The sequence below is a fragment of the Rhamphochromis longiceps genome, linkage group LG1 (genome assembly GCF_057381845.1).
Source record: "Rhamphochromis longiceps isolate RC_006_pf linkage group LG1, R_longiceps_female_GT1.1, whole genome shotgun sequence".
NCBI classification, from domain to species: domain Eukaryota; kingdom Metazoa; phylum Chordata; class Actinopteri; order Cichliformes; family Cichlidae; genus Rhamphochromis; species Rhamphochromis longiceps.
The window spans coordinates 21,295,531-21,319,917 of record NC_140557.1 but is presented as its reverse complement, the minus strand read 5'-3'; the positions used below and the strand labels follow the sequence as shown (position 1 = coordinate 21,319,917).

Genomic DNA, 24,387 nt, shown 5'->3' with positions numbered 1-24,387 from the left:
GAGAAGTGGGTCAGGGCAGTGGAGCAAATGCCAGCACAGAACAGGAGGGTTAATGATGACCCATGTAGGGATCCCTGGTTTGAATTAATGAGCGAGGTGGCCAGGAAAAATCTGCCGTCTAGACAAGCTGCTGCACATTACCGTGAATAGCATGCCTTCAATGAAAACACTCTTCTCACTCAAGTCATCGCTGTGGAGAATTCATCTGTTTATTTTCCTAACAAATATAGAAGGCAGTGCGATTTTCAAGTTCTGCTGCTTACAGACACGGGCGTTCCTGCAGGACTGGTGTCCAAACCATCACCCGATAGGAATACAATTCAGTCAGGACTTCAGGAATATTTTTGTCCCCCAGAGAGGCTTCCACAGAGATAAGACATAATCAGCCACAACTCATGCTAGTGGATTTTTACAGCTCCCTCTCTCTCCCTGCAGCTAACTTCTTCATCATCAGGAGGCAGGCAAAGAAAAGACTTAACTCGTGGCCCCTGCGTCTTCTTGTGGCGAGACCATCTGAATGTGAATCCATTCAGACTCTTCGGGTGACGCCAGGAACATTTTGTCCCCGGAGCACAAAATATTCATTTGTCAGTTGGCGCCGGGGTGCACAGAGCTGATGAAAAGCACTGTTTACCTATTATGCATAGCAAGCGATGGTGACTGAGGGGATTCAGCTGCTCCAGCCCCCTTCTGAAAGCACATGGCACTGAACGGATGCCATTGAAAAAGTGGCCGGGAAACTTTCTTTTATATCCTCAATGCAGATTAGATCAGTTTTTTAAACTTTCTCCAGGCAGCTCATTATGCATCACTTTCACAGGATAACAGTGCATCATGAGAAGTGATAAACTGTAGTACCATTCATGCCCTGTGCACAGCACGAACAATGCGTGCAATGCCAAGATGTTTTCATGGCTTTATCTATGAATGCTTGGAAATGTGTGCAAAGCTGTTTCCTGTCTTGGATGAAAAGAATGCGAGGCTGGACCTGAGGTACAGCTTGTAAGTGGAAGCATGAGGAGCAGTGGAGAGGGAAGAGGAGGGAAAAGGACACTGGCCCAGAGCAGGCACTGCCCTTTTGTTGCAGCTGTATAATGTTACGCCCATCATGAACCACTTCAGCATTCTTCCAGCAAATAAATAAATAAATACAACACAACAACTCGCTGACAAATGTGGCTACAGCGGGTAAATACAGACCGGAAACAGAGCATGCAGGACAGCTGAGGTGCAACAGCAAGCGCCCCCCCCCCCAAAAAAAAGAATACACAACATAGAAGCAAAACCGGCTACCAATAGCAATCCTGACCTGGCTTGAGTAAGCACACAAATATGATAAAGGAGGAGCTAGATTTTGGTTTTATGTGGCTGAATGGCCCCTTAGACCTGATAACAGGTTCACGATCAACAGGGCAGGATGTGACAGATTTTTTTTTTCTGAATCCACGAGAAGTTTCAGCTGATCCAAGTCAAATATCCCAACTCCTCGTGTGTAAACATCCACTGGTGACTTAACATCAGGCGTGTGCTTTCTGTGTAAACACACGCCCGCTGGATTGAGCGTGTGGCTGGTTGAGGAGGAGGGGGTAAAAACCAAAAAGGAAGAAAAAGTATCTCCCAGTCTCGCCTTGTAGCCGTGTGGCTAAGCTAGCGCAATGCTATCTAGCATCAACATCATCACACACACACTGACTGACGGCCTGGACATAAACCTCAGCTCCGCCAGCTCAATCTGAGAGCCAAACTTACCGGCTTTCTCCTGATCGTATCCCACGACAGTAAAATAGTCAGCCAATCTAGCCATGTCTGCCGCTTTTCCCGAGATTTACCAACACAATTCAGCATTTTTCCTTCTTCCAAAGCACAGCCATGTTTGACAGAAGGAGTGTCACTGCGCTTGCGTGCAGGAGCGGGATACATCCATGGGCGTGGGCCCTCTCGAGTTTACAAATACAGCTCTGTGCTCCAGCAGAGGCTCGTTTTGGCCCTCAAGCACTGTTTCTTTTTATAAATCGAGGGCAACCAAACCTACAGCCACCAAAACCAAAAGAATACTATATTTTGCTATAACTGTGTGAAGTTTAGGAAAATTATTTTTATTTGAACGGCCTCATATCACAGCATTAGTCAGCTCATGGCACAGTTGTAAGTAATAACAGAAAAGAAACCAAGCAATTCTAATAGGGAATTTTATCTAGGCCACTCTTGGATTTGCTAGAGACTCTGTAAATAGAATAGAATAGAATAGAATAGAATAGAATAGCCCTTTAGTGTCATTGCACGTGTACAACGTGGGTGCTCCAGCCAACCGTGCAGGAAAAAAATAGTAAAGACATCAGGAATAAAATAAATGGAAAACAGAAGAGACAAGATATATACAGTAGAACTGCTCTAAAATGCAAACAATTAAAAAAGAAACACACACACTCACTTTCACTTAGTAATGTAAAATATTTGCATCAGATTTTTAGTCAGCAGAAGTTTCCATGTTACTATATCACCACATGCTGTTTTATTATCCATGCTATGCTCTTTTTTTAGCATGGTGATTGTGATGTAACATCTCTTAACCAGTGGAGTGTGTACAAACCCTTAACCTTAAGTGCACATTGGCCACTAGTCAGCTCTGTCTGAAGCTAAAACTGGATTTTCTGATTTATTTTTACTTTTTATGCTACGAACTCCAACGCCAACTGCAAAAATTAAAAATCCCCATGCAGGGACTATTCCATAGACGTACAAATTTAATGTAACATTAATTTTTTTAGTTGTTTTTGTGTAAAAAAAGGGGTCAAATATCGTGTTTGTGCAACATATTTAGTATCAATGAAAAAAAAGAGAAAAGGACAAGCCGAGTAGCACGTGTCGATGAGTAATATGTGAGTGAGAGAGACAGGCATCCACCACCACCACCTTTGCTGTCAACAATAGCAGGAAGACAGCAAGCAATTTCCTCTCTCTTCTTCTTTTTTTCCCCCTCGTGCTGTTCATCTGCTAGAAAAAGGACACAGGTAGTCAAAGAGTTGAACCTGTGGCAGAACATATTAAAACTCCTTTTTTATAAAGTGTTTATCGCAACACAAGAATGATCATTATGTAAACAGACCCCACAGCACAATGGATATTTCAAGGTAATAATTATGACTTACCTTTGCAATTTGTGCTTTGGGGACTGACAGCCTCTTTTTTTCCCTCTCCTCCCAAACATGACAACTGTTGCTCGGCTTTTCTGACACACAGACCTACTCATGCATTAAACTGTAAGGTTGTACAAAAACTGTCGGGTCATCTTACCAGGACAACATCACAAAGGACTTTCAAAAGATTGCTATATAAGGAGCCAAAAAGCACTAGAGGAGTTTTGTTGTCATGATTGCACCATCTCTTGTTGTAAACTCTGGTAGGGGAATTATTTGTCCGCTGGAGGCAATTATCATTACAAAGTGCTTGCAAAACATTCGCTGGTTTACAACACATGTGTTTGGCATTTATGTATTTTTTTTTTAGTTTGAAATATGACACCAAAGAATGAGGTTGTCTGAGTTATAAATAAACTCAAGAAAGTTTTTAATTATAATGATATACGAATTACAGGATGCTGGTGCGCTACAGGGGAATTTCAAGCGTTACATCGTCTTTAATTCAGTTTGAGCTTTTCTTCCCCATAATTGAAAGTGAAACAAGCATCAAAACTGAAAGAAATACTTGGACCTTCTCTGCAATGTTAATTTACACCATATCCAGTGCCTTGTGGAAATTTCTGTACTGGAATTTCTATTCTGAAAAAAAAGAGAAAAGTTGGTATTTACAGCATTTCACACACAGGGTCATTCTTGGGTGCATATTACCTGTTTGTGCTCATCTCAAATACAGACACACACTAGATCTTCACTAGCCGTGGCTCAGTGAGATGAGATAAACAAAGTCTTAGCCTCCCCAGCTGGTTATTTTTTATGCAATTTTATGTGATTTATTTATTTATTTTCGTCCTCCCTATGGGGCTCGTAATAAGCATCTGTCTCACGAATCCCACAGACAGTTTTGATTTTCCGCGCTGTGGAAATCTAAAACATTTTCCTGTGTTTTCGTGTAAAAGCAACATGCAAATTTTGAGTTATAATGAAAAAGATATAAATATAATAAAGTTCAAACTAATGAGACATGTTGGTATCACCTGTGTGAACTTGCATTCCTAAGGTGAAAAGTGAGGTGAGATTACTCACACACACTGGCACACTGAGTTAATATTGTTCACACGTGACAGTTCTTTTGTAACTTTATTTCTAGTTAATTGTAAAATTCCATTTCACATTTATCTAAATAAATTTGTGGTAAGCCCATAGTCAAATATTTGCCTCTTACAAACAAAAACATAGAGCATACTCTGTTTATAGTTGGGAATACATGTATTATTTAATCCCTTATTATGTTCAGTGTCTCTTTCAACGTCTCAAATTCATCATCCAGTACATTCTCAAGCTAATGTGGAAGTTCAGCACATCAGGGAGTGCCCTGAAAAGGAGTCTGATGAAGCATTCCTTAAATTTTACTTCAAACAATTAGCCAGATGGACTGAAAAGAGCATTAACAAAAACTATAGCCGTGTGACCTTAAAGTCCAAATATTACAACTAAAGTTCAAATATTACAACTAAAGTCCAAATATTACAACTAAAGTTCAAATATTACAGCCACAAAGGAAAAGCTCTTTTCTTTCTGTGATTAACACCCACTGGAGAAAGCAGCTATCTGACGCGAACATGTTGTACGTTTACTGGCACAGTGAGTGCACTGTTTGACTTACATAAATAATGACTACCCATTTGGTTATACACACACTTAAATTCAAACAAACAAACAAACAAACAAACATTATTTTATTTTTAAGAGTCATGCTGAGGTGCAAAAAGAAAAAGAAAAAGAAAAGAAAAAAAGAAAAGAAAAAATCTAGTGCTGTGACTCACTGAAAGCATGAAAGAAGAACACAATGACAGCAACTCTTAAATTTCCTTTAATGCTTCATGTTTAATGCTTTTTCAAATGCATTCCTGAAGTTTTAACTGCTGTAGTACATGAACAACAGCGCAGCAGTAGTGTACTGGATGGGGTGGGGGGGAAAGGATGAGAGAATGAGTGTGTCACTCATTAGCCCCTCCTACAATTTTTGTATAAAGGGCTGTCCGTCTGGTGTGTAGGAGCTATTAGCAGAGTGACACAGCTGCCTTACAGAACTAGAAGCAATCTCAAGAAACCTGTGGAGTACTCTTTCCCAGCTGATTCTAGAAGAAGAAGAAGAGCTTTCTCATCCAACTAAAGAACAGAGACTAAGGTATGTGCACTTGCCTTTAAAATAGACATTGCTTAGATTTGTTATGCCACTAGCTGATGGCTTTATCCTTGCTTTTTTGAGGTCAGGGCACAAGTGTAGAGACAAGAACAGGTTATCTGTCTGGTTATATAAGCAGTTCAGCTCTTAATGTGTGCGTCTGTTAAGGAGTTGCCTTTAAGGTGCAAAGCATCCAACAGGGGCAGCATACCATGTGCTGTTTATCATATTATTGCACATAATTTTGCTGTTTTGTTCTATTTAATCAGGTGACTGAGTTGAATTACATTTGTTTGTGAACTATTTTTGCCTGCTTAATGGGAGACTGTGTCCTTCACAGTACTGGCCAGGGGCCCAAAGCATGGTTGTAGGTTTACTTAGCCCAGCAAGATCTGACCTTAGCTTAACTTTCTAAATAAATGAATGATATGTGCAAATAACTTGGCTTTTGGACTCTTGTGTAAGCAAGCACACTTATTACAGTATGAAGGAGTCTAGCATGGACAGAAGGACAGCAGGAAATTTGTATAGTTAAATATTAATAAAAATGTACGAGTAACTAACTATTGATTTTTTTTTTTCCTTCTCCAAACAGGAGCCAAAATGAAATTGATCTTCCAGTCCTTCATCTGCTGCTGTTTGCTGGCAACAGTAGCACACTGTGTGGAACTTGAAGTGAATCCTGAATTGAAAAAGAGGTGAGTTAACTGAGGCATGATTTTCATTTGAACCCGAGGCAGGGTGTGACACTCAGCATTTCAATTATCTACCTTGGACTAATGGCATTTTTTTTCCCCTTCCTCTTACAGGCTAAGCATATGGCTAGGAAGCAGACTGAGGCGAGATGTTGACACCATATCAGTAGAGAAGAGAGCAGAGGCTGAGCACCTTGTCAGACCAGAAGACATCAGGGATGCATTGTTGCCACATTCCAGGTAAGATCGTGCAATTCTGACAGTCTTATTATAAAGTAAATATAAATTCAAGAAATCCAAAGTCAGCTATTAACAGTTCAGGATTGAACAGTATAGACTCATGCCCTCTCCCTTTGTCCTCCAGCACTGACATCCACGTCCGGACCAAGAGGTCTTCAGGCTGTTCCCTGGGTACCTGCACAGTGCACGACCTGGCAGATCGTCTGCACCAGATGGGCAAGTTAAGGGGCGGGAATGCACCTGCCCACAAAATTAGCGCACACGGATATGGCCGGAGGCGTCGCTCCCTTCCATCATACAGAGTCTCACTAAGGCTAGAGAAGGGCAGGCTGAGGCCCGTGTGGAGCACGGTTGACTCACAAGTTCACAAGCTTGAGGCCCTCCTCAGACGGACATGAGCACCACTTTGCAAAGGGAGTTGGGAACAAAAGTAAAGGAGTAGTGTCCTGTGCGCTCTGCTTTAAAATTCTTGAAGTGCCTCAGACTACAGCCAAGTATGCTCCAGCACATTTGTTCCAGGCTGGAGGACTGAGTCAGTGAATCAGAGCAAAACTGGCTGCAGCTGAGTTTGTCCAAAGCCCGAGCCTTGCAATGAGCTCAGCAATGTACAACTTTCAAAGAAAAAAGAAAAACTGCAGCTGCTTATAGACACTGGATGGCACAGCATGGAGCAAACTACAGGTGCTGCTCTCTGCATGGCAGAGGAAGAGGAAGAGTGCTAATACCTGGCAAAGTGGACTCATCCTCTCGATCAAGGGGGAGGACTCTTCTAATATTCTGGGACTTAACACATTTATTCCTCAAGGCCAAGACTTTGATAAGTGCTATCCTTTAAGGATTTGTGCCATTGTGTTCCATGAAACTGTCAGTACTTGTCTGCACTTTTCCATTTGGACTTAAAGTCAAATGAATCATCAGGAAAAGACATCTTCATCACAATGCCAAACACGAAGATAGGCTCCACAGCTCTAAAGCTATCAGTTTATATCAAGTTTTGGACACTGTATAAGGGAAAAATGCCTTAGATTATGTGATATACGTGCCAGTTCTTAATGGACTGAAATATACTTGAAATGTTATTGTTTGTAAAAAAACACAAGTGCAATCCATATTTGTTTTTATTGCAGGTATGTGTAAATATGAATTACTTTATTTAAATATTACATAGGAGTTACAGTAAAGTACTTATACAGATAGAGCTATTTTTGTACAGGAAGAAATATATATGGGCATTGTAGCTATTTGTCATTACTCTTGCAAACTGTGGTAATAGGATATCTGTTTTAGAGGTATATTATATATTTGTAAATGTGTTCTATTTTATTTGTGTCGCAGCAATAATGTCATTCAATAAACATTTTGCATACAAAATCTAAACCTTGTTTGGCTCTCCTTTCTTTGTGCTCCTGGCTCGTGTGAATTCAAAGTGGCACTCTATTGTCTGAGGGCAGACTGTTACAGCAAAACAAAGAGCACCTGGACTCTGTTAAGTGTTTAAAGGTTCTCATTAGAGCCCCCCTCCCTTCTCTTGCTGCATCCCCCTATTTATGATCCCACTCAAAAAAAAAAAAAAAGGGCAGACAGGTTGCCAGGCACATTCCTGCTAGGTTCAGCTCACATTTGCTGGCTCTCTCGACACCACAGAGCAGCCCTGAAGCCACTGGAGGAGGCTGAGGCTTTGGCTACATCTGTGTTCAATGGAAGATGTTTGGGACACAAGTCGGCTGATGCGGGGGGTTCCGGTTTAACATTCTTTCCATATCATCCCAAAAGCTACTCAAACACGGCACCGATCAAAACGTTCCCGTTCCAGCACAACAAAGACCGAACCAGATTTAAATCATTCAGATGTCCCATTTTCACCCCTCCTAAACCATTTAATATATTCAGAAGTATTCACAACAATGAAATGTGCACTTTTTAACACTCATTTAAATCACAGAGGGAATAAAAGATGGGTCTTTCATATCAGCTCAAAGATTATTACTACTCTTTCTTTGTAATTTGAATGATAAGATTCCTGCTTTTAATTTAGTGGAAATTCATATTACAGCTGTTCAAAGTGCAGGTAGAAACAAAGTGAGGATCACAGCGGTGTTATGTGTCCTCTATTGCCATCTAGAGATATTTGACGGCCATAACTGCAATATTATGGCACAATTTAAATTGGTATTATTTATTCACTTAGGTTAGTCAGCTGAATGAAATTATTAATTAACAGTGTTGGGTGAGAACCTTCCTTTTTTATATTATTAGATTACAAATTTAAGTTCTGCCTATCCCGATTGTGAGCATTCACAGTTTAAAAACAAACAAACAAAAAAAAACAACTGAATGGGCGATCGTGGCTCAAGAGTTGGGAGTTCGCCTTGTAATCTGAAGGTTGCCGGTTCGAGCCCCGGCTTGGACAGTCTTGGTCGTTGTGTCCTTGGGCAAGACAATTCACCCGTTGCCTACTGGTGGTGGTCAGAGGGCCCGGTGGCGCCAGTGTCCGGCAGCCTCGCCTCTGTCAGTGCGCCCCAGGGTGGCTGTGGCTACAATGTAGCTGCCATCACCAGTGTGTGAATGGGTGGATGACTGGATATGTAAAGCACTTTGGGGTTCTTAGGGACTAGTAAAGCGCTATATAAATACAGGCCATTTAATATAGTTTTTGTTGTAAAAAGTTTTCATTTGAACGATTTAGATTTGTTTTCTATTTTTGAAGTATAGACAACTGATACATTTAATAATTAATATAGAACAGTAACTAAAGACAAAACGTGAACCACAAATTACAGAATAGCAAAAGAGCCACACATAGTGCAATAAAACTGAAGCAAAGCAAATGTGCCATCTAGTGGTAAATCAAACGATGGATTTCTTAAATATTAATTTACTTACACTTCGTCTGGGAATTAAATTCCAAGACAAAAGGAAAAACCTGCAGGAAGTAAAACTGTAAAGTGTTCCTCATCACTGCAAAATCACTCTAAGAATAGAATTCTAACCATGTAACGGTGTCACTCCTTCAGTAAGCCAATCAGCTGGTGACGCCAGAGATGTTTTGTCACTGGCGTCACCAGTCTGACTGTGGCATGGTGATGCATCAGCAAACTGATGAGTCTAGACCAGCTGGTAAAAAACCTTACAGACATTTCACAGCTTACTGCAGACTAAACTCTAGGTGTTGCTATTAAACTCAAAGAGCTATCATGAGAATTATTTTAGGTCCTGCTTGTTGTCAGCTAAGATCCACTCACTATTTGAAATTTAATACCCAAATCCAAATGACTTTCATCTGGAAAATGCAGAAAAGAATTATGGTAACAATGAGATCCACATACTTTCATTGTTTGAGGCACTGCTGAGAGGAGAGGGGACAGGCGAACACTCTATCTGATAACAATAATGTCAATCAAAATGATACAGGCCCAAGACTAAGAGCTAGGCCTCTGAAGCCAACTCTAAAAGTACCTTGACAACCTGAGCTGAGAGGATTATCCTCATAATCTCCACCACTATCAGTCTAAATCTGGGACTGGACCCGTTTGTGGTTACACCAGTAAATCTGAGTCCTCTTGTGAGGCGATGTGAGGAGTTGTGCAGTATTCACTTACAGCCACTGTCCACTTTATTAAATACACCAGTTCAACTGCTTCTTAATGCAAATATCTAAACAGCCTGTCAAATAGCAGCAACTCAATGCATTTTTGTAGACATGGTCACGAAAACTTGCTGAAGTTCAAACTGAACATCAGAATGAGGAAGAAATGTGATTAAAGTGACTTTAAACCTAACATGATTGTTGGTGATCTTCTGGGATCTTCCCACACAACCATTTACAGAGATCGTTCTGAAAAAGGGAAAATATCCAGTGAGCGACAGTTCTCTGGGTGAAAATACCTTGTTGGTACCAGAGATGCACGGCGAGAGTTTAACCTCCTAGGATGGTTTTGTCAAACACTATAAAGTCACAATATCAAAGAGAAATGAAAAATGCATGCCATGAAAGAGTTTGGGTTTTAGGAGGTTAAGTTGATAGAATGGGAGCAATAACTCAAACAACCACTCAATACAAAGAAGGTAAGCAAAAGGGCAGCTCTGAACAGATAACATATCAAACCGTGGAGCAGACGGGATATAGCAGCAGAAAAGGACAATGTTTGCCACTACTGTCAGGTAAACACAAGAACCTGAGGCCAAAATTCATACATGATAACAACCAGAAGACTCTCTCTTTGGATGATCTTTGGATGGATGCTATGTAAATTTATTAAGAAAATGAAATTATAGCAAATTAAGTCAATGCACAATTACAGGCTTTAAAAAAATACCCCCTTTTAGTGAAAACCATTACTTTCTTTGTAGGTCCACGTGTTTATCTAATGCAGTGGTTCTCAATTGTGGTGTAGTACACACTTTTCATCAGTGATTGGAGAAAAGAGTGAGTTTGGGATTGTAAACACCTTTTCCCTAGCTTCTTGAAGTTAGACATGCTATGAAAAGTTTGAGAACTGCTGATGTGATGTGTGTGCCATGCCACTTCTCGGCAAAATATCCTGCAGTGCAACAAATCAACCACAAGAGGACATCTCTGCCTCTAAAAAAAAGGAGCGAGACATTTGGGGGAAAACCTAACAATTCATATACTGAGCTGCTGCGAATGTAATTACTACTAATATTAACCTGCCTCATAAAGTTGTGGAAGGTCCATTAATGGCAGACTTCAGGATTCGGTTTTAGCTCATATCCTCGCACTAAGATTTGGCCATGAAAGAGTTAAGGATGGAGCGATGTGTGCTGCTGGCTGGTGGGTGAGAAATCAAATACTTTCTCAGCAACAAGAGCACAGCATGACTTAGATGTTTCTGAGAGACCTTGAGCACAGTTTCAACTCACTTCAGACACAGCAGAGCCTGAAGAGGTGAGTGGACTTATTCGACATACTAGTCTAGTAGCTGAGATGGCCACCATCATAAAGACTGAAAGGCAAAAATCACTTTAATTTTTCCTGCTAGGTCTTCACGTTTGTATCCATTTTTCTCCCCGTCATATAGATATTGACGGGGAGAAACAAATTCTATACAGATTTGTTACACTGTATGCGATCATTTGTCACTCGTAACAAGTTTATGTGTATCCATATCTAAACCACTGATGCATAAAAAGAACACAGACTTACGGGAAAGTCTATCTGACAAGTGTTATAGAATTGCTGAAAGAAGAGCGGCTTGATATTAGTAGTTGAGTGCTTTGTTTTTTTATCTGTACTGTTTTCCAGACCCTGGCCACTGAGAAAGATGAGAAGAGAAGACACACCTCTTTTAAAACAGCACTCAAATCCCGGCTTAGGGAAGAGTGAGTCCTTTTCTCCCCCCCCCACCCCTCGCTCATGTCTATCTCTCTGCAATGTGGTTAATGGCTTTCTCTTGTGTCATTGGCCTCCCTGTCAGATGTGACATTGACAAAGAACCAATTTGGGGACTCAGTCAGCCACAGCAGTGAGGTGTCTGAGAAACTTTTTTTTGAACGATAAAGACAGCAGAACATAGCGAGCTGAATCTGAGATAGGTGTGCGAGTGCTCAGTTAATGGCCTCCTGAAACCTCCTAGGGGTCTTACACAAGTAGTAGGAGATGATACATGTTTCCACATTATAGTGCTTTTAAATCAGACTCACAAATACGAGGGTGCACAGACCCACATTAGCACAGTCCAGTGCGAGAACCATTACAATACTCTTCACATTAGCGTCTAATAATGCTGCCTGCAGACCAACACCACTCTCGGACATTTGATCCAGTGTTTCCAGACACACGATCTGAAAGGTTCTTACGATCTAGAACAAAATGTTTTCCTGCGCTGAGGAGTCACAGATAGATTGCAAACATTTGTAATTTAAGCGACAGATTGATCACAGTGTAGCGGTGCAGTGGAAGTTAGCTGCAGGCATATTCATAGTAATTTGCTAAATATCTTAAAATTATAAATACAATTAGTTTTATTAACGTAAGGAAACAAACATCAATCTACTTTAAAAGATAAAACAATGAATCAGTAAAGCCTCCATTAAAAATTTAAATATGCAGTGGTGTAGTATATAATATAGACTCCTAATCATAATATGAATATATTACATGCATATGTATCTGTTGCTTTTTTATTTTAAAAACCTAGCAAACGGATATGATCATCATCTTTGCTTTGAACTCACAGTTCATACAGGGGATCAGGCTGACTACATAAGCCTCCCATAAGAGAAAATAACCCTGGATCAGGTAACTGTTTTATCAAATGACATCAACACAAATCGAGACAAGGGCACGCTGATGTTAGAATAAATAAATAATAAAGAAAAGGCCCATTTAACCTCAAAAATCTTCTCAACAAACATATCTGTCATTCTGTCATGAGCTGTTCATTTATGGGTTTAATTGACAGAAAAACAAATGAATTAATAGAATATTGATGCTATTGTAGATATAAGCAAACTGATACTTAACCAAAAATGGCTCAATCTCTTTACATAACCTTTGAGTTATGATCTTTTCAAATACTTTCATAACATTAGAAGTTAAAGTCACTAGCCTATAAACATTGTCTACCTGAGGACAAACCTTTTCTGGCGCTCAGAAATTGTGCCACACCTGTTTTCAATTGCTGTTATCTAATAAACACGTGTGCAACAGCATCAGAATTGAATAATATGAAAATTATTTTAATGTACTGCCAAAAAGCTCAGTCTGTCTATTGTTTTAATATCTACTGAGTAGTGACGGAGGATAGTGACTTATGAAAATATGAAATATCAGGAGGGGTCCAGTTTTTTCCAGCACATTCATAAGACTGTGAATTAATGACTAAAAAGGACTCTGGTGGTTATACAAGCAGGAGTCTGTTTTCCTCTCGCCATTTCCGTGTGTGCACACCGTACAGTAGGTGACACACAGCTGTGTGTTTGTATCAGAGAGCATGTGTTCCCAATGGACAGAAAGCAGAATAGTGAAAAAGAGCAGCAGGCTATGTCTGACTTTGACTGAAACCCTCCCTTTGTTGACGGCCAGTTTTAACACATTCACAGTACTAGTAGCACTGCCAACATTATGCCACTGGCTCCTTTAAATAGAAAGAGATGGTAGACTCCTAAACTGCAGACAGCATCTCTTAAGGTATCGCTGAATCTGCGCATACCTTCTTTAGAATCCAACTTGAGATGACGACACGTTCAGATAAGGCTATGGCTGTTGTGCAGATAAGGTAAGCACAACAGGTTAAATGGTTGTGAGATTGCTATGGTGTAAGCTTCTTCTTTATCTTCTTCTGGCTGCTCTGTTTATGGGTCACTACAGCAGATCATCTGTCTCACCAACCCTCTGCATGTAGCTTGCCATCACCAGTGTGTGAATGTGTGTGTGAATGGGTGGATGACTGGATATGTAAAGCGCTTTGGGGTCCTTAGGGACTAGTAAAGCGCTATATAAATACAGGCCATTTACCATTTTACCATTTCTTCACTACATCCTCAATCTTGTCTCTAACTTTGTCTCCAGACTGCTCGACCTGAGCTGTCCCTCCCACTGAAAAACATCTTACCATCTTCTAAGTCTTCCACTTCCAGCTTCCACCTGCTGTCCTTTTGTTAATGCCACTGTGTCCAAACCACATCATAGCAGCTCTCACTATCTATAGAAGGCATAGGTGTAACAATTCTCCAAAACCACACGCCATTTTTTTATTCTCCCCACAGCCGTGATTGCATGATCATGATTGGATCATACAGCTTTTACCAGAACAGAGTGCTGTAGGCTTCAGCAGCTCCAAATGGGTGTCAGTGTATAGGACCACAGCAGCTTTGAATGAGAAAGTTAACTTAAGGAAATCATAAGAAAGAGAAACAGGAACCTGAAAGGAATCCAAATTGATAAAAATAGCAAGTAAAAGTTTAAAAGGGGAAGAATCCAAAATTCCAGCTGAAAGTGGTTGAAATATTTTTTAAAAAAAGAAAAAAAAAGCCTACATCTCCTGTTAAATAAAAGTAAACAGTTCAAATTTTGTTAAACAATGAGTAGATGTTGGTATTATTACCCAAAGGTTAGGATTAAATGTACTTATTATAATGGATATTTGGTGTGCTAGACTAAACATAATAGCCAAATAGTAAGCAGGCCAGCCTTGTGCTTTAGAACAGGTGGGTTTAAAAATCATTTTCAGGGTTTTGTGCAGGTTAACATGTCCAGGTTTCAGCAGTAGATTTGGATTGGATGCCCCATTCATCAGTTACCACATTCTAAATATCATTACTACATATTAGACCATTCATTTTGTCTTTATTAAGTACACTTTAGTATAAAAGACTCATCTTACTGTATTTACTTAAGTTATTTCTGCTATAAATATACAGTTTTCACTTTGAGAAAAATAAGAAATGACTGTGAGTCAAAAAAGAAAAGAAAAGAAAAGTGATTCTTGACTTATTGACCCATAATCTGGCAAACATATCTCTCGTGAATGATAACAAGTCATTCTGAGAACATTTTTGTCACAGGGTAGGCGCTGCAATCAATGTTTAACAAAGAAATATATTTTTATTTATTTATCCAGATTAAGTCTCATTGGGAATAAAAATATATTTTTCAAGAGAGATCTGCAGAAGATGTCACCAGAAGTCGCAATAAATAAATAACTAAATAAATCTGAATATAATGTAAAACGCAGAGTTGGTAGAATAACGTTCTAAATCATGGCGACTAAATTCTATTCATCAACATAAAAAAGTCTATGGGGGCAAAACGCATTCAAACATCGCCAGTCATTTTTTGGCAGACATGTTATAATGCAAATGATAGAATTACAGAATTGGCCCGCACGGATGCTTTTTTAACCCGTGTTCTTTTATCTGAAATGACAGCAGCGTCAAACGCGTCAAATGACAAACAGACATGAGAGCAGACTAGGAACAAACATGAAGGACATTCACGCATTTTTGCATCTGAGTGTGTAAATCCCACTGAAGTGAAAGCTACTGAGCCCAAAACAACGCAAGAAACAAACAAAAAACTTAAGCAGTGCTGTTAGTAAAATGCGGCTCAACAGATTTAATCTATAGAACACATTTATCCAGTAAATAATCTGTCGCAGATAGAGCATACAGACAGACGATTTTAAACCGAAACTATGGACCAGTCTGTGTGTTCAGCATGAGCTCCCGCGGTGACCTAGAGAGCCCCCTTTACTCCGAGTTCAAGCTCGACTTACCTCGTTAACCCATCGACCTTTCCGGTAAATCCTGGGACAGATTTTCCTCAAAAGCCACCTCGCAGACCCGCCCCCTCTTTTGTCAGTCGTGCGGTGCAGATGGCGTGCATAGGTGAGCGGTCAGGTAAGCAGAGTGCAGAATCGGTCAGATTTAATTTGATCTCCTATCAGAATGTAATGTCGTGTAAGGCGATGGACATGCAGACGCTATTAAAAAGGATGTAGGCCAGCTTGAGGCCGGCCTGAGGTCAGGTTTAGGTTGAACTTTGGTGCTAACGTTGTTGTTGGTGTTGTTTGAAGGCAGCATTCATGGCTGTTTCAGCAGCTGCTGTCTATAAAAACATTCGTCTTTATGTATATTTTATTTCATGTTCATTTAACTTGATTAATTTTAATATAATTATTACAAAGACTACATCGTAGGTCATTCCTCTATTTAACTCTGATATATGGGCGAGGGCAGTTTAGCACACTGAACATTAGGCTGTATTGCAAGCACAGGCCAGGTCCTGCTGTAATTTGTGCAAAGTCTGCCAAATAATGCATATACTTAGTCTTGTCTTTCACACTTATCAGTTTTTTGTTTATTCCTTTCTATACACAAATATGTTGCCTTTAGTAGTTTTTGCTTACAGGTAGCCCTGAAAAAAGAAATCACTCAGAAATGAGGAATCCCAGTTTAATCCTCACTGCCCTTCGTTGTGAAGCACTGAACTACAGTTTTTTTATGAAACAAAAGCATGGGTTTCATCTAAATTATTTAGGTGTGTGTGGCAAGAGAGGAAGTTTAATGATTCATGAACCCATCAGCCAAGTGGCTTTGAGTCTTTCTTTCCAAAGTGTTGTTGTAGAGCCATAAAGGCCCACGGTGATGGTGATGCATTCAGGATACTGTGTGTCCTGATTGATGAGCTTCCTGGAAACACCCTGGCAGAACAGAAGCCGCCTCAGATTACAATGTACCACGCAGTCTTTCTCTGTTGTTGTTTCACCACTACAATGATAATCAAGACACTGTCTGTTAGGTCACGTTTTTGGTTTGATATACTGTAAACAGATTGCGTGTATATACTGTAGTTAAAATAAGGGATTTTTTTTTCAGTTGTAGTGTTGATGAGAGCTAAAAGAGAATCACTGCTATTCAAAAGAGGAGACAAAAAAGAGGAGTTTATTTTAACAGAAGACTTGCATTCCTTTCATATCTGGTTAATGTTGTTGAACTAACTTAACTAATGGAAGTTATTCAAAATTCTTTCAACATATGTCTGGTGGGGATTTAATGAATTTTATGCAGGTCTGTTCATTATTTATATCAAAGTATAGTACACACAATAGTGTAGTTTATTTTTATGTAACTTGTAACTTTACAAGTCTTCAGGTCGACCCACTCTGATTTGCCTAGAGGTGTGTGTGTGTACTAAAGTCCCATTTTTGAGTGCACACTAATTAAAAAAAGAAAAACTTCACATTGCAAAAAATAACTGGTGTTAATTTCTGTAAATAGCTTATGTGAGTTCTTAATATAAACAATTGTATTTCTCAAAAATACAAGACAAAGAATGCTCTTTAATTTGAAATTCTTGGTTACAAAAGTGAAGAAAATGTCATTTTCATTCAACTTTGAGAGGAAGTTGTACCATAAAGTCTCAGTACGTTATCTAATCTGAATTGAACAACGTTCACGAGTTTCCAGATGTTATTCTAAATATAACTGAGAAAGTGTTTTTACATATATGCATATTTTTCAATTTTAAGACCCACTTTGTAGGGATGTACGTTATCCTGGAGGAGTGTGATAATTCAGCCCAAGTTTAAAATATACTAAGAGGCATTAAAAGCACAACAATGCAGCATTTTCATACAACATTTATTCATAAAATGACTTGTAATAATTCATAAATAAATAAATACATGCATATCTAGAAAAGTACTTGATGAATGAAGAAGCTATAATTGCACCGCAATCACTATTGAGCAGAAAATATCGTGAAAATTCGATGACTTAATATTAATGTTACTGCAGTTAATAATGATATTAAATATTACTGCATTGCGCTGACTGCATTCCTTTATATAAGAGGTGTTAAAAACATCATGCATGACATGAACTTTAGCTTTTAACATTTTAACAAACAGTTCACTCAGAACTCTCTAGGTGGTGATGCTGTGCAATAGTTGGATAATGAAACAGAATAGAATAGAAATATCCTTTATTGTCCCTTACTGGGGAAATTTGGGTGTTCCAGCATCAAAGTGACAGGCAGATGGAGCACGCAGATTCAAAAAACAATTTGCAGCATAATGAAAAAAATACAGTACAGTTAGTAAGTTATTAAAAATTAAAAAAATTATTAAAAACAGAAAAAGAAAAAACTGTGCAAATAAGAGCAGGGATATTAACGGCTATAATGTAACTATAATATAAACAACTTATTGCGTTTGTTGGGCGCAGTGATAGTTATAAAGTCTACCTGCTGCGGCGAGAGAGGACCTGCGATGATGAATGCCCTGTCCCCAAACACGTGCACAGGTAGATTTCCCTGTTTACAAAACACCACACAGTAGTCAGAGCATTTAACGTCCTGACAAGTACTGCAGACCTCCTTTGCACTCTACAGTCAGAGACTTCAGACGCCGGCCATTTTACTGATGCTTCTGGTCTCTTGCAGACATGCCTCGTCAATTTCTAAAGGTGAATCTGAGTGAGGTGGAGGAGGAGACGCAGTTGCTTGCAGAGAAAGTATATGCATCGGCATTAAAAGAAGAAGAAACCAAAAATGCCTTGTCGATGTTCACGATGCCTGAGGACTGCCCAATTGGCCTCCAGCAAGCCAAAGACCATGAACTGCTTAAGGAGCTGGCAGAGCAGCAGTCAGAGGAGACTCTTAAGAGGTAAGTCCTGCTTGGACTCTGAACCGCAGATCAGTCTGTTCATGCAAGCAAAATTATCCTAGTATAAAAAACAAAACAAAAATCCCTTTATAAGACGTATATTTTCAGTTTTGCTTATTATTTATGTGGTGTTAGATATACATGAGCCAAGACTTAAAGTTTTCAGTCTGCTCCTTTTGATTTTTCTTTTGTGGTCTTGATTCTGTATGATGTAATATAGTCTCCTTAGGCACACAGCTCTGACTGTTAGCATTGAAGCCACACCCACCTGTTATTTAAATCTTTTCTTTTCCATAAAAATGGAAGGTGGGGGTAAAGGGGGATGAACTAAAACAGATTGTGCAAAGTTCAAACTGTAAATAATGCAAAGCGGCTCTGTGGAGTCTAATGATATAAATGTGAAGTTAAAACTGAGCATAATAGGCCCCTTTTAATGAGTCATCTTACCATGATTTTAGGTAAAGACTCGTTCATTTAAGTGAGCTTTGCACCAAATGCTAATCAAGATGCTGACTTTTCAGGAGGAACAGCCTGAGGATGATTCGTTCCAAGTCACTTTGCCTACAAGTCCCAGCCAATGCAGATTGGGCACGCCTAGTGACACCATTCATGTCCCCCAGTTCCACCAGCTCATCTGTGCAGGAAAACTGCCCTGATTATCAGAGGGTTACTATTAGTGGAGATTACTGTGCTGGTGTAAGTACTCTCGTTGAAAGTGCCAACTGGTGTAGTTACATACATATACATCCCATATGTAATATTTTGAATTTGAATATTAAATGGTAAAAAAAAAAAAAACTCAGACAAATGTGAAATGACAATATCTTCAAATTGAATGTAGCATGATTTAAGTGTGCAGTATCCAAAAAATCGAATTATTGGAAGTAGAGACAACTGCATGTCTTCCTGCCACCCTCTGAAGGAATTAATTCAAAATCTTAAAAGTGCAAAACTGTCTACATTTTGAAGTATAAAAGATGAATTTAGATGCCAGTCAAAGCATTGTTGCTTCAAAATCTAGCAGCCAGTCACTGCACAGTGTCCCTCCATGATCCAGTGTAGCCTTCACTATTACTACTATTGGATTAGACTTGAATTTATGTTTAATGCTCATCCTCCTCTCAGATCACACTGGACGACTATGATCAGGCCGCCAAAAATCTGTTTAAAGCTCTGCTTCTTCGAGAGAAATACTCAAAGCTAGCCTATCACAGATTCTGCAGAACGACGAGCAAGTTCCTACGAAGTGCTCAGAACACGACCTGGAGCGAAGAAGATGAGGTCCTTCCAGGTATGATGTACGAAGCTGAGCTGTATGTATAACAAAATTTAAAAACATGCTTTGTTCTAATTTATATGAAAGTAATGGAAAAACCTTTGCGACCACCAGACATGTGCCCATGTTCAGAAGCTGGGGAGGATCCCTACTGCATGGACAACATCCCCAAGGATCTAAATTATAAACTGAAGATGAAGGATGGGATAGTTTATGTGTATGATAATGAAGAGGCTTTCAAACAAAACCAGCCTCATGACCTTCCTTACCCAGACTTGGAGACCTTTGCTGTAGAGCTGAGTCATGTGCTTGCCATGACTGCAGATGGACCCACGTAAGTTTCCAAAACAATTATGCAGACATGCTGGTTGAAAAACCGGTTATCATCCATTCTGCACTTTTTAGAGAATGAACTGAGTGTCACTTTCAATTTTCAGGAAAACCTACTGTCATAGGAGACTAAATTTCTTGAGTTCAAAATTCAACCTCCATGAGATGCTCAATGAGATGGCTGAGCTCAAGGAATTAAAACGTGTGCCTCACAGAGATTTCTACAATGTTAGAAAGGTTAGTATTCCATCTCTGGGAAGTGAGGCAACCATTACATCTGACTGAACTTTAAAGTGAGTGTAGATACTAAAGCATGCTCTGCAAACTACCCAGATTAACCTGCAGCTGTTATCATTTAATTGCTTGGCAAAAAGCACTTTGAAGAACTTCTGAATGTGACAGCAATGTCGTTTGTAGAGGAGGCAGAGCCTGAAGCCTCAGGGGAAGCTTCACCAATTACACCATCCAAAGTAAGAGCTGGTTCTGCATCTTTGGCACAAAGTGAAGCACATTTTCAGTGCTGCTGCTCCTTTTGTCACAACAGAGCATCACCTCCACTCTGAGATCCATCTGGAAAGGAAAAGCTAGTTGAGGTGGTTCAGACATCTGTTTTAGTTGCCTCTTGGATTGCTGGGCCTGAATACCTTCTGAGCATGCCCAACTGGGAGGGGTTAAATATAGGATATTAGTGCGTGCAGACTGAACATACGGTTTCTTTCTTGCAGGTGGACACGCACATTCATGCAGCTGCATGCATGTCTCAGAAACATCTGCTCACCTTCATCCAGAAGACGTATCAGACTGATGCAGAACGTGTAGTTTTAGAAAAGGGTGGACAAAGAATGACACTCAAAGAGGTTTTCCAGCACCTCAACAAGGACCCCTATGACCTTACTGTGGACTCTCTCGACGTACATGCTGTGAGAAATATTGTCTATTCTTTTGAATTCAAATATTCCATTAAGACAATATATTTAAGAATTTCAGATTTTGTCTTTCTGCTGCTTGCATCATTCTGGGATTCTGAATCACACTTTATGATTTATTACATTTACAGGGGAGACAAACCTTCCACCGCTTTGATAAGTTCAATGCGAAGTATAACCCAGTGGGAGCCAGTGAGCTTCGCGAAATCTTCCTGAAAACTGACAATGTTGTTAATGGAGAGTATTTTGCTTGCATCATAAAGGTACTATCATCATTTGTAGCATTTCATCAATTTCAAGACGGAGTGATGCAGAGAAAACTTGATGCACTCTTCCTCTCACCATTTTTTTTATAGGAAGTGGCCCATGGCCTGGAGGAGAGCAAGTATCAGCATGTAGAGCCACGCCTGTCCATCTACGGAAGGTCTCCTGACGAGTGGTACAGTCTGTCCAAGTGGTTTATTGACCACAAATTATACTCTCCAAACATAAGGTGGATGATTCAAGTGCCCAGAATATAGTAAGTGCTTCATGCTGAAAATGCAGGCTTTTAATGTAAATGCATTTTGTGAAATCTAAAATTTACTTTTATGTTGCAGTGATATTTTCAAGCTAAAGAAGCTGATACCCAATTTTGCCAAGATGCTGGAGAACATATTCCTTCCTTTGTTTGAGGCCACAGTCAACCCACAGAAACACAAAGAACTTCACATTTTCCTCAAATATGTAAGATTTGTTGTACCAAAACAGATCTCAGCAAATATTATGAGGATCAGTTTTGCACAAAAAGATGTACTTCATGTCTTCAAATGATGCATTTATGTGCAGTATAATAATAGTTGAGTGATATAGCAGACTATACTGTAGTGGTAAGCAGATGCACCCATTAGGGCAATGAAAATATAATGACGCATCAATATGAAAACATGTCTTTTATAATATAAACTGGCTTCATAAAATGTAAAATTGTTCAGAAATACACTGTATGGGCAAAGGTATTGTGTTCCACTACTTAATATTGAAGTACAGGTGTTTTTAGTCCCATTGCCACAGGTGTATAAGCTCCTGTGGGTGTAACCTGCAGGTGGCCCAGTACGTCTGTCCATATATTGCACAATATAAAAATAACTGACTGTTGATTGGTAACATTTGTGGAAACAAATGACTAATAACCATTTAATATTAATACCTGCCGGGCTTCATTAAAAAATCCCAGCAGAAAATGACTGTTTTTGTGGATGCAGGTGTCTGGCTTTGACAGCGTGGACGATGAGTCCAAACACAGCGATCACATGTTCTCCTTCAGGAGCCCAAAACCAGAACAGTGGACTTCAGTTGAAAATCCTCCATACAGCTACTACATCTTCCACATGTACGCAAACATCATAGTCCTCAACAACCTCAGAAAGTAAGTATCATTCCCCAGGTACGGTGAAGTATCAGAAGCAGGCAGATTGAATTTACTTGATGTCTGCTAAATGGGTGACTCAATATAAGTATATGAAACCCAAGGTAAAGACAGTTAAAACATGTCAACTATATGTGTATATCATGATATAAAGCTGTATTACTCTACCCTGTAATGATTAATCTTTAGATGGGGAAACAGACAAGAAATTAGGGTTAAGATGAAGTTGCAGACATGCTTTAAGCCCCAATTTAAATGTTTTATCTCAGATGTACAGAAAGGTTGTACCAGCAGTGAAGACCATAAAAAATAAAAGCTGATTCATTTTTTAATATTCTAATTTTGGAAACGCACAGACGGCTTAAGAGGTATCTGCCCTGCCGAATAACTGACAACTCCTTTGTGTGACAATAAGAATACTTTTTTCTTTCGTAAACACATAGATGAAGGAAGACTTGACATGGATGTAGGACATGTTAGACCCTGACCTAGCAGTGTGTGTCCAGCCCTCAAAAGACAGTTTATTCTGTCACTTTGTATAACTGTCAGTGGAAGAGTGACTAATAAATTACAGGAAAGCCAGTTCTGAACTACTTGATGCTTAAAGCTGATCGGCACTCGGTGTGATGAAGATGATTAAATGCTGTTATGTGATGTTGCTTATTATACTCTTCTGCGTCTTGTATAGAGAGTGTGGACTGAACACCTTCCAGTTCCGTCCCCACTGTGGAGAAGCTGGATCACTCACTCATCTGGTCTCTGCCTTTCTCACTGCTGACAACATCTCACATGGACTCAACCTGAGGAAGGTACTCACGACTGTCCCGAGTTATAAACCAGTAAACCACAAAGCATTGCTTATAAACTGCAGAATATCCCAAAGGTCACCGCTATAGTACGGACTCCAACTCACTCAGCATTAAGATAAAACACACAATGACAGTGTGTACATTTGTGTGTTTTCCCATCTTTCACGTTCACGAGCAGCACCTCTGTCAAACTTCCTACAGAGCCCAGTGCTGCAGTACCTGTACTACTTAGCCCAGGTACCAATTGCAATGTCTCCACTCAGCAACAATGGCCTGTTCCTGGAATACTCCAAAAGCCCGCTAAAAGACTTCCTGCACAAAGGTCTGTGTGTGTCCCTGTCCACAGATGATCCCATGCTGTTCCACTACACCAAGGTAAAAAAAAAAAAAAAAAAAAAAATCTACAGGAAACTGTGTTTTCAGGTCATCATTCAGTGATCCAAAACCATTGTTTGCCTAACTAATACAGTATTTGTTATTTTGATTCATTTCTGTAGTCTGAATAAAGCTTATCTGCTATTTGTGTATCCTCTGAGGAACCACTGATGGAGGAGTACGCCATAGCAGCTCAGCTGTGGAAGTTCAGCACCTGTGATGTGTGTGAAATAGCCAGGAACAGTGTGCTGCAGAGTGGGTTTTCTCACCAGGTGTGGTCACATCCTTCATTTGAAAAAAGACAACATAAATTCTGTCTTAGCAGGCATTGGTCAACTCACACAAGATCTAATCATCCTTTCTTCCACCTACTGTTGTGATTACTTTTGCAAGGATAAGATGCACTTCCTGGGAGAGAACTATCTGAAAGATGGACCCGAAGGAAACGATATCCGTAAGACCAACGTCGCCCAGGTCCGGATGGCCTATAGACACGAAACGCTGTGCAATGAACTCAGCTTCATTGTTGATGCAGTGAAGGCTGAATCTATGAATTCCCACAGCGAGTAAAGAGGACCTCACATTTGACAGAATCGAAGCATGTTGCACTCTAAGATATCTACATTTACCTTTATTTATTTATTTTGTAAAAAGTGCCTCTGGCTGGCTGTGATGGAATAAAAACTTCAATAAAACTAAAACTAAAAGAGCAATACTTAACTAATTGCAAATTAATAGCAGATGGGTTTTCTAAAATTGAATTGTAAGGGACGATGCTCAAGTATTCAAAGGCAAAGCTGTGGAAGCCCACAAGATCTCATAGAAACTTTTCACAGCCCATATCATACATTAGAGTTACCAATGAGAGAACAAAC

At 39.6% G+C, this 24,387-nt stretch overlaps 3 protein-coding genes across 5 annotated transcripts in view; 2 read left to right on the top strand and 1 right to left on the bottom strand.

Annotated features, from left to right (window-relative positions):
- Positions 1-1,906, bottom strand: part of sbf2 (SET binding factor 2) — a 110,107-nt gene extending 108,201 nt beyond the window's left edge. For 2 of the 3 annotated variants that reach the window (XM_085402292.1, XM_085402308.1), the window contains exon 1: positions 1,750-1,906. In XM_085402292.1, coding sequence (XP_085258418.1) covers positions 1,750-1,804 — 55 coding nt within the window. In that variant the 5' untranslated portion in view covers positions 1,805-1,906. The remainder of the gene's footprint in view (positions 1-1,749) is intronic. The other variant, XM_085402300.1, reaches the window with a different exon arrangement.
- Positions 1,907-5,206: 3,300 nt separating this feature from the next.
- adma (adrenomedullin a) lies at positions 5,207-7,617 on the top strand. The gene is made up of 4 exons (XM_085411280.1): positions 5,207-5,328; positions 5,921-6,023; positions 6,135-6,260; positions 6,385-7,617. The coding sequence occupies exons 2-4, from the start codon at positions 5,929-5,931 to the stop codon at positions 6,656-6,658; spliced, it is 495 nt and encodes a 164-aa protein (XP_085267406.1). The 5' UTR covers positions 5,207-5,328; positions 5,921-5,928; the 3' UTR covers positions 6,659-7,617.
- A 7,978-nt stretch (positions 7,618-15,595) lies between these two features.
- Positions 15,596-24,096, top strand: ampd3a (adenosine monophosphate deaminase 3a). The gene is made up of 15 exons (XM_085402278.1): positions 15,596-15,620; positions 18,166-18,388; positions 18,910-19,084; positions 19,514-19,679; positions 19,779-19,998; positions 20,102-20,231; positions 20,720-20,914; positions 21,052-21,183; positions 21,277-21,440; positions 21,520-21,646; positions 22,165-22,328; positions 23,017-23,137; positions 23,339-23,512; positions 23,674-23,784; positions 23,906-24,096. Exons 1-15 carry the CDS (start codon positions 15,596-15,598, stop codon positions 24,080-24,082), a joined length of 2,304 nt encoding a protein of 767 aa, XP_085258404.1. The 3' UTR covers positions 24,083-24,096.
- Positions 24,097-24,387: the final 291 nt, after the last annotated feature.

What these genes read in the sequence shown, in the direction of transcription:
- ampd3a (XM_085402278.1), top strand. Translation starts at nt 15,596, where the DNA reads ATGGCGTGCATAGGTGAGCGGTCAG. An exon ending in TCAGAGGAGACTCTTAAGAG is followed by an intron (nt 18,389 to 18,909) that starts GTAAGTCCTGCT and finishes CTGACTTTTCAG; the next exon opens with GAGGAACAGCCTGAGGATGA. An exon ending in ATTCAAGTGCCCAGAATATA is followed by an intron (nt 21,441 to 21,519) that starts GTAAGTGCTTCA and finishes TTTATGTTGCAG; the next exon opens with TGATATTTTCAAGCTAAAGA.
- adma (XM_085411280.1), top strand. Translation starts at nt 5,929, where the DNA reads ATGAAATTGATCTTCCAGTCCTTCATCTGCTGCTGTTTGCTGGCAACA. An exon ending in AATCCTGAATTGAAAAAGAG is followed by an intron (nt 6,024 to 6,134) that starts GTGAGTTAACTG and finishes TTCCTCTTACAG; the next exon opens with GCTAAGCATATGGCTAGGAA. An exon ending in GCATTGTTGCCACATTCCAG is followed by an intron (nt 6,261 to 6,384) that starts GTAAGATCGTGC and finishes TTTGTCCTCCAG; the next exon opens with CACTGACATCCACGTCCGGA.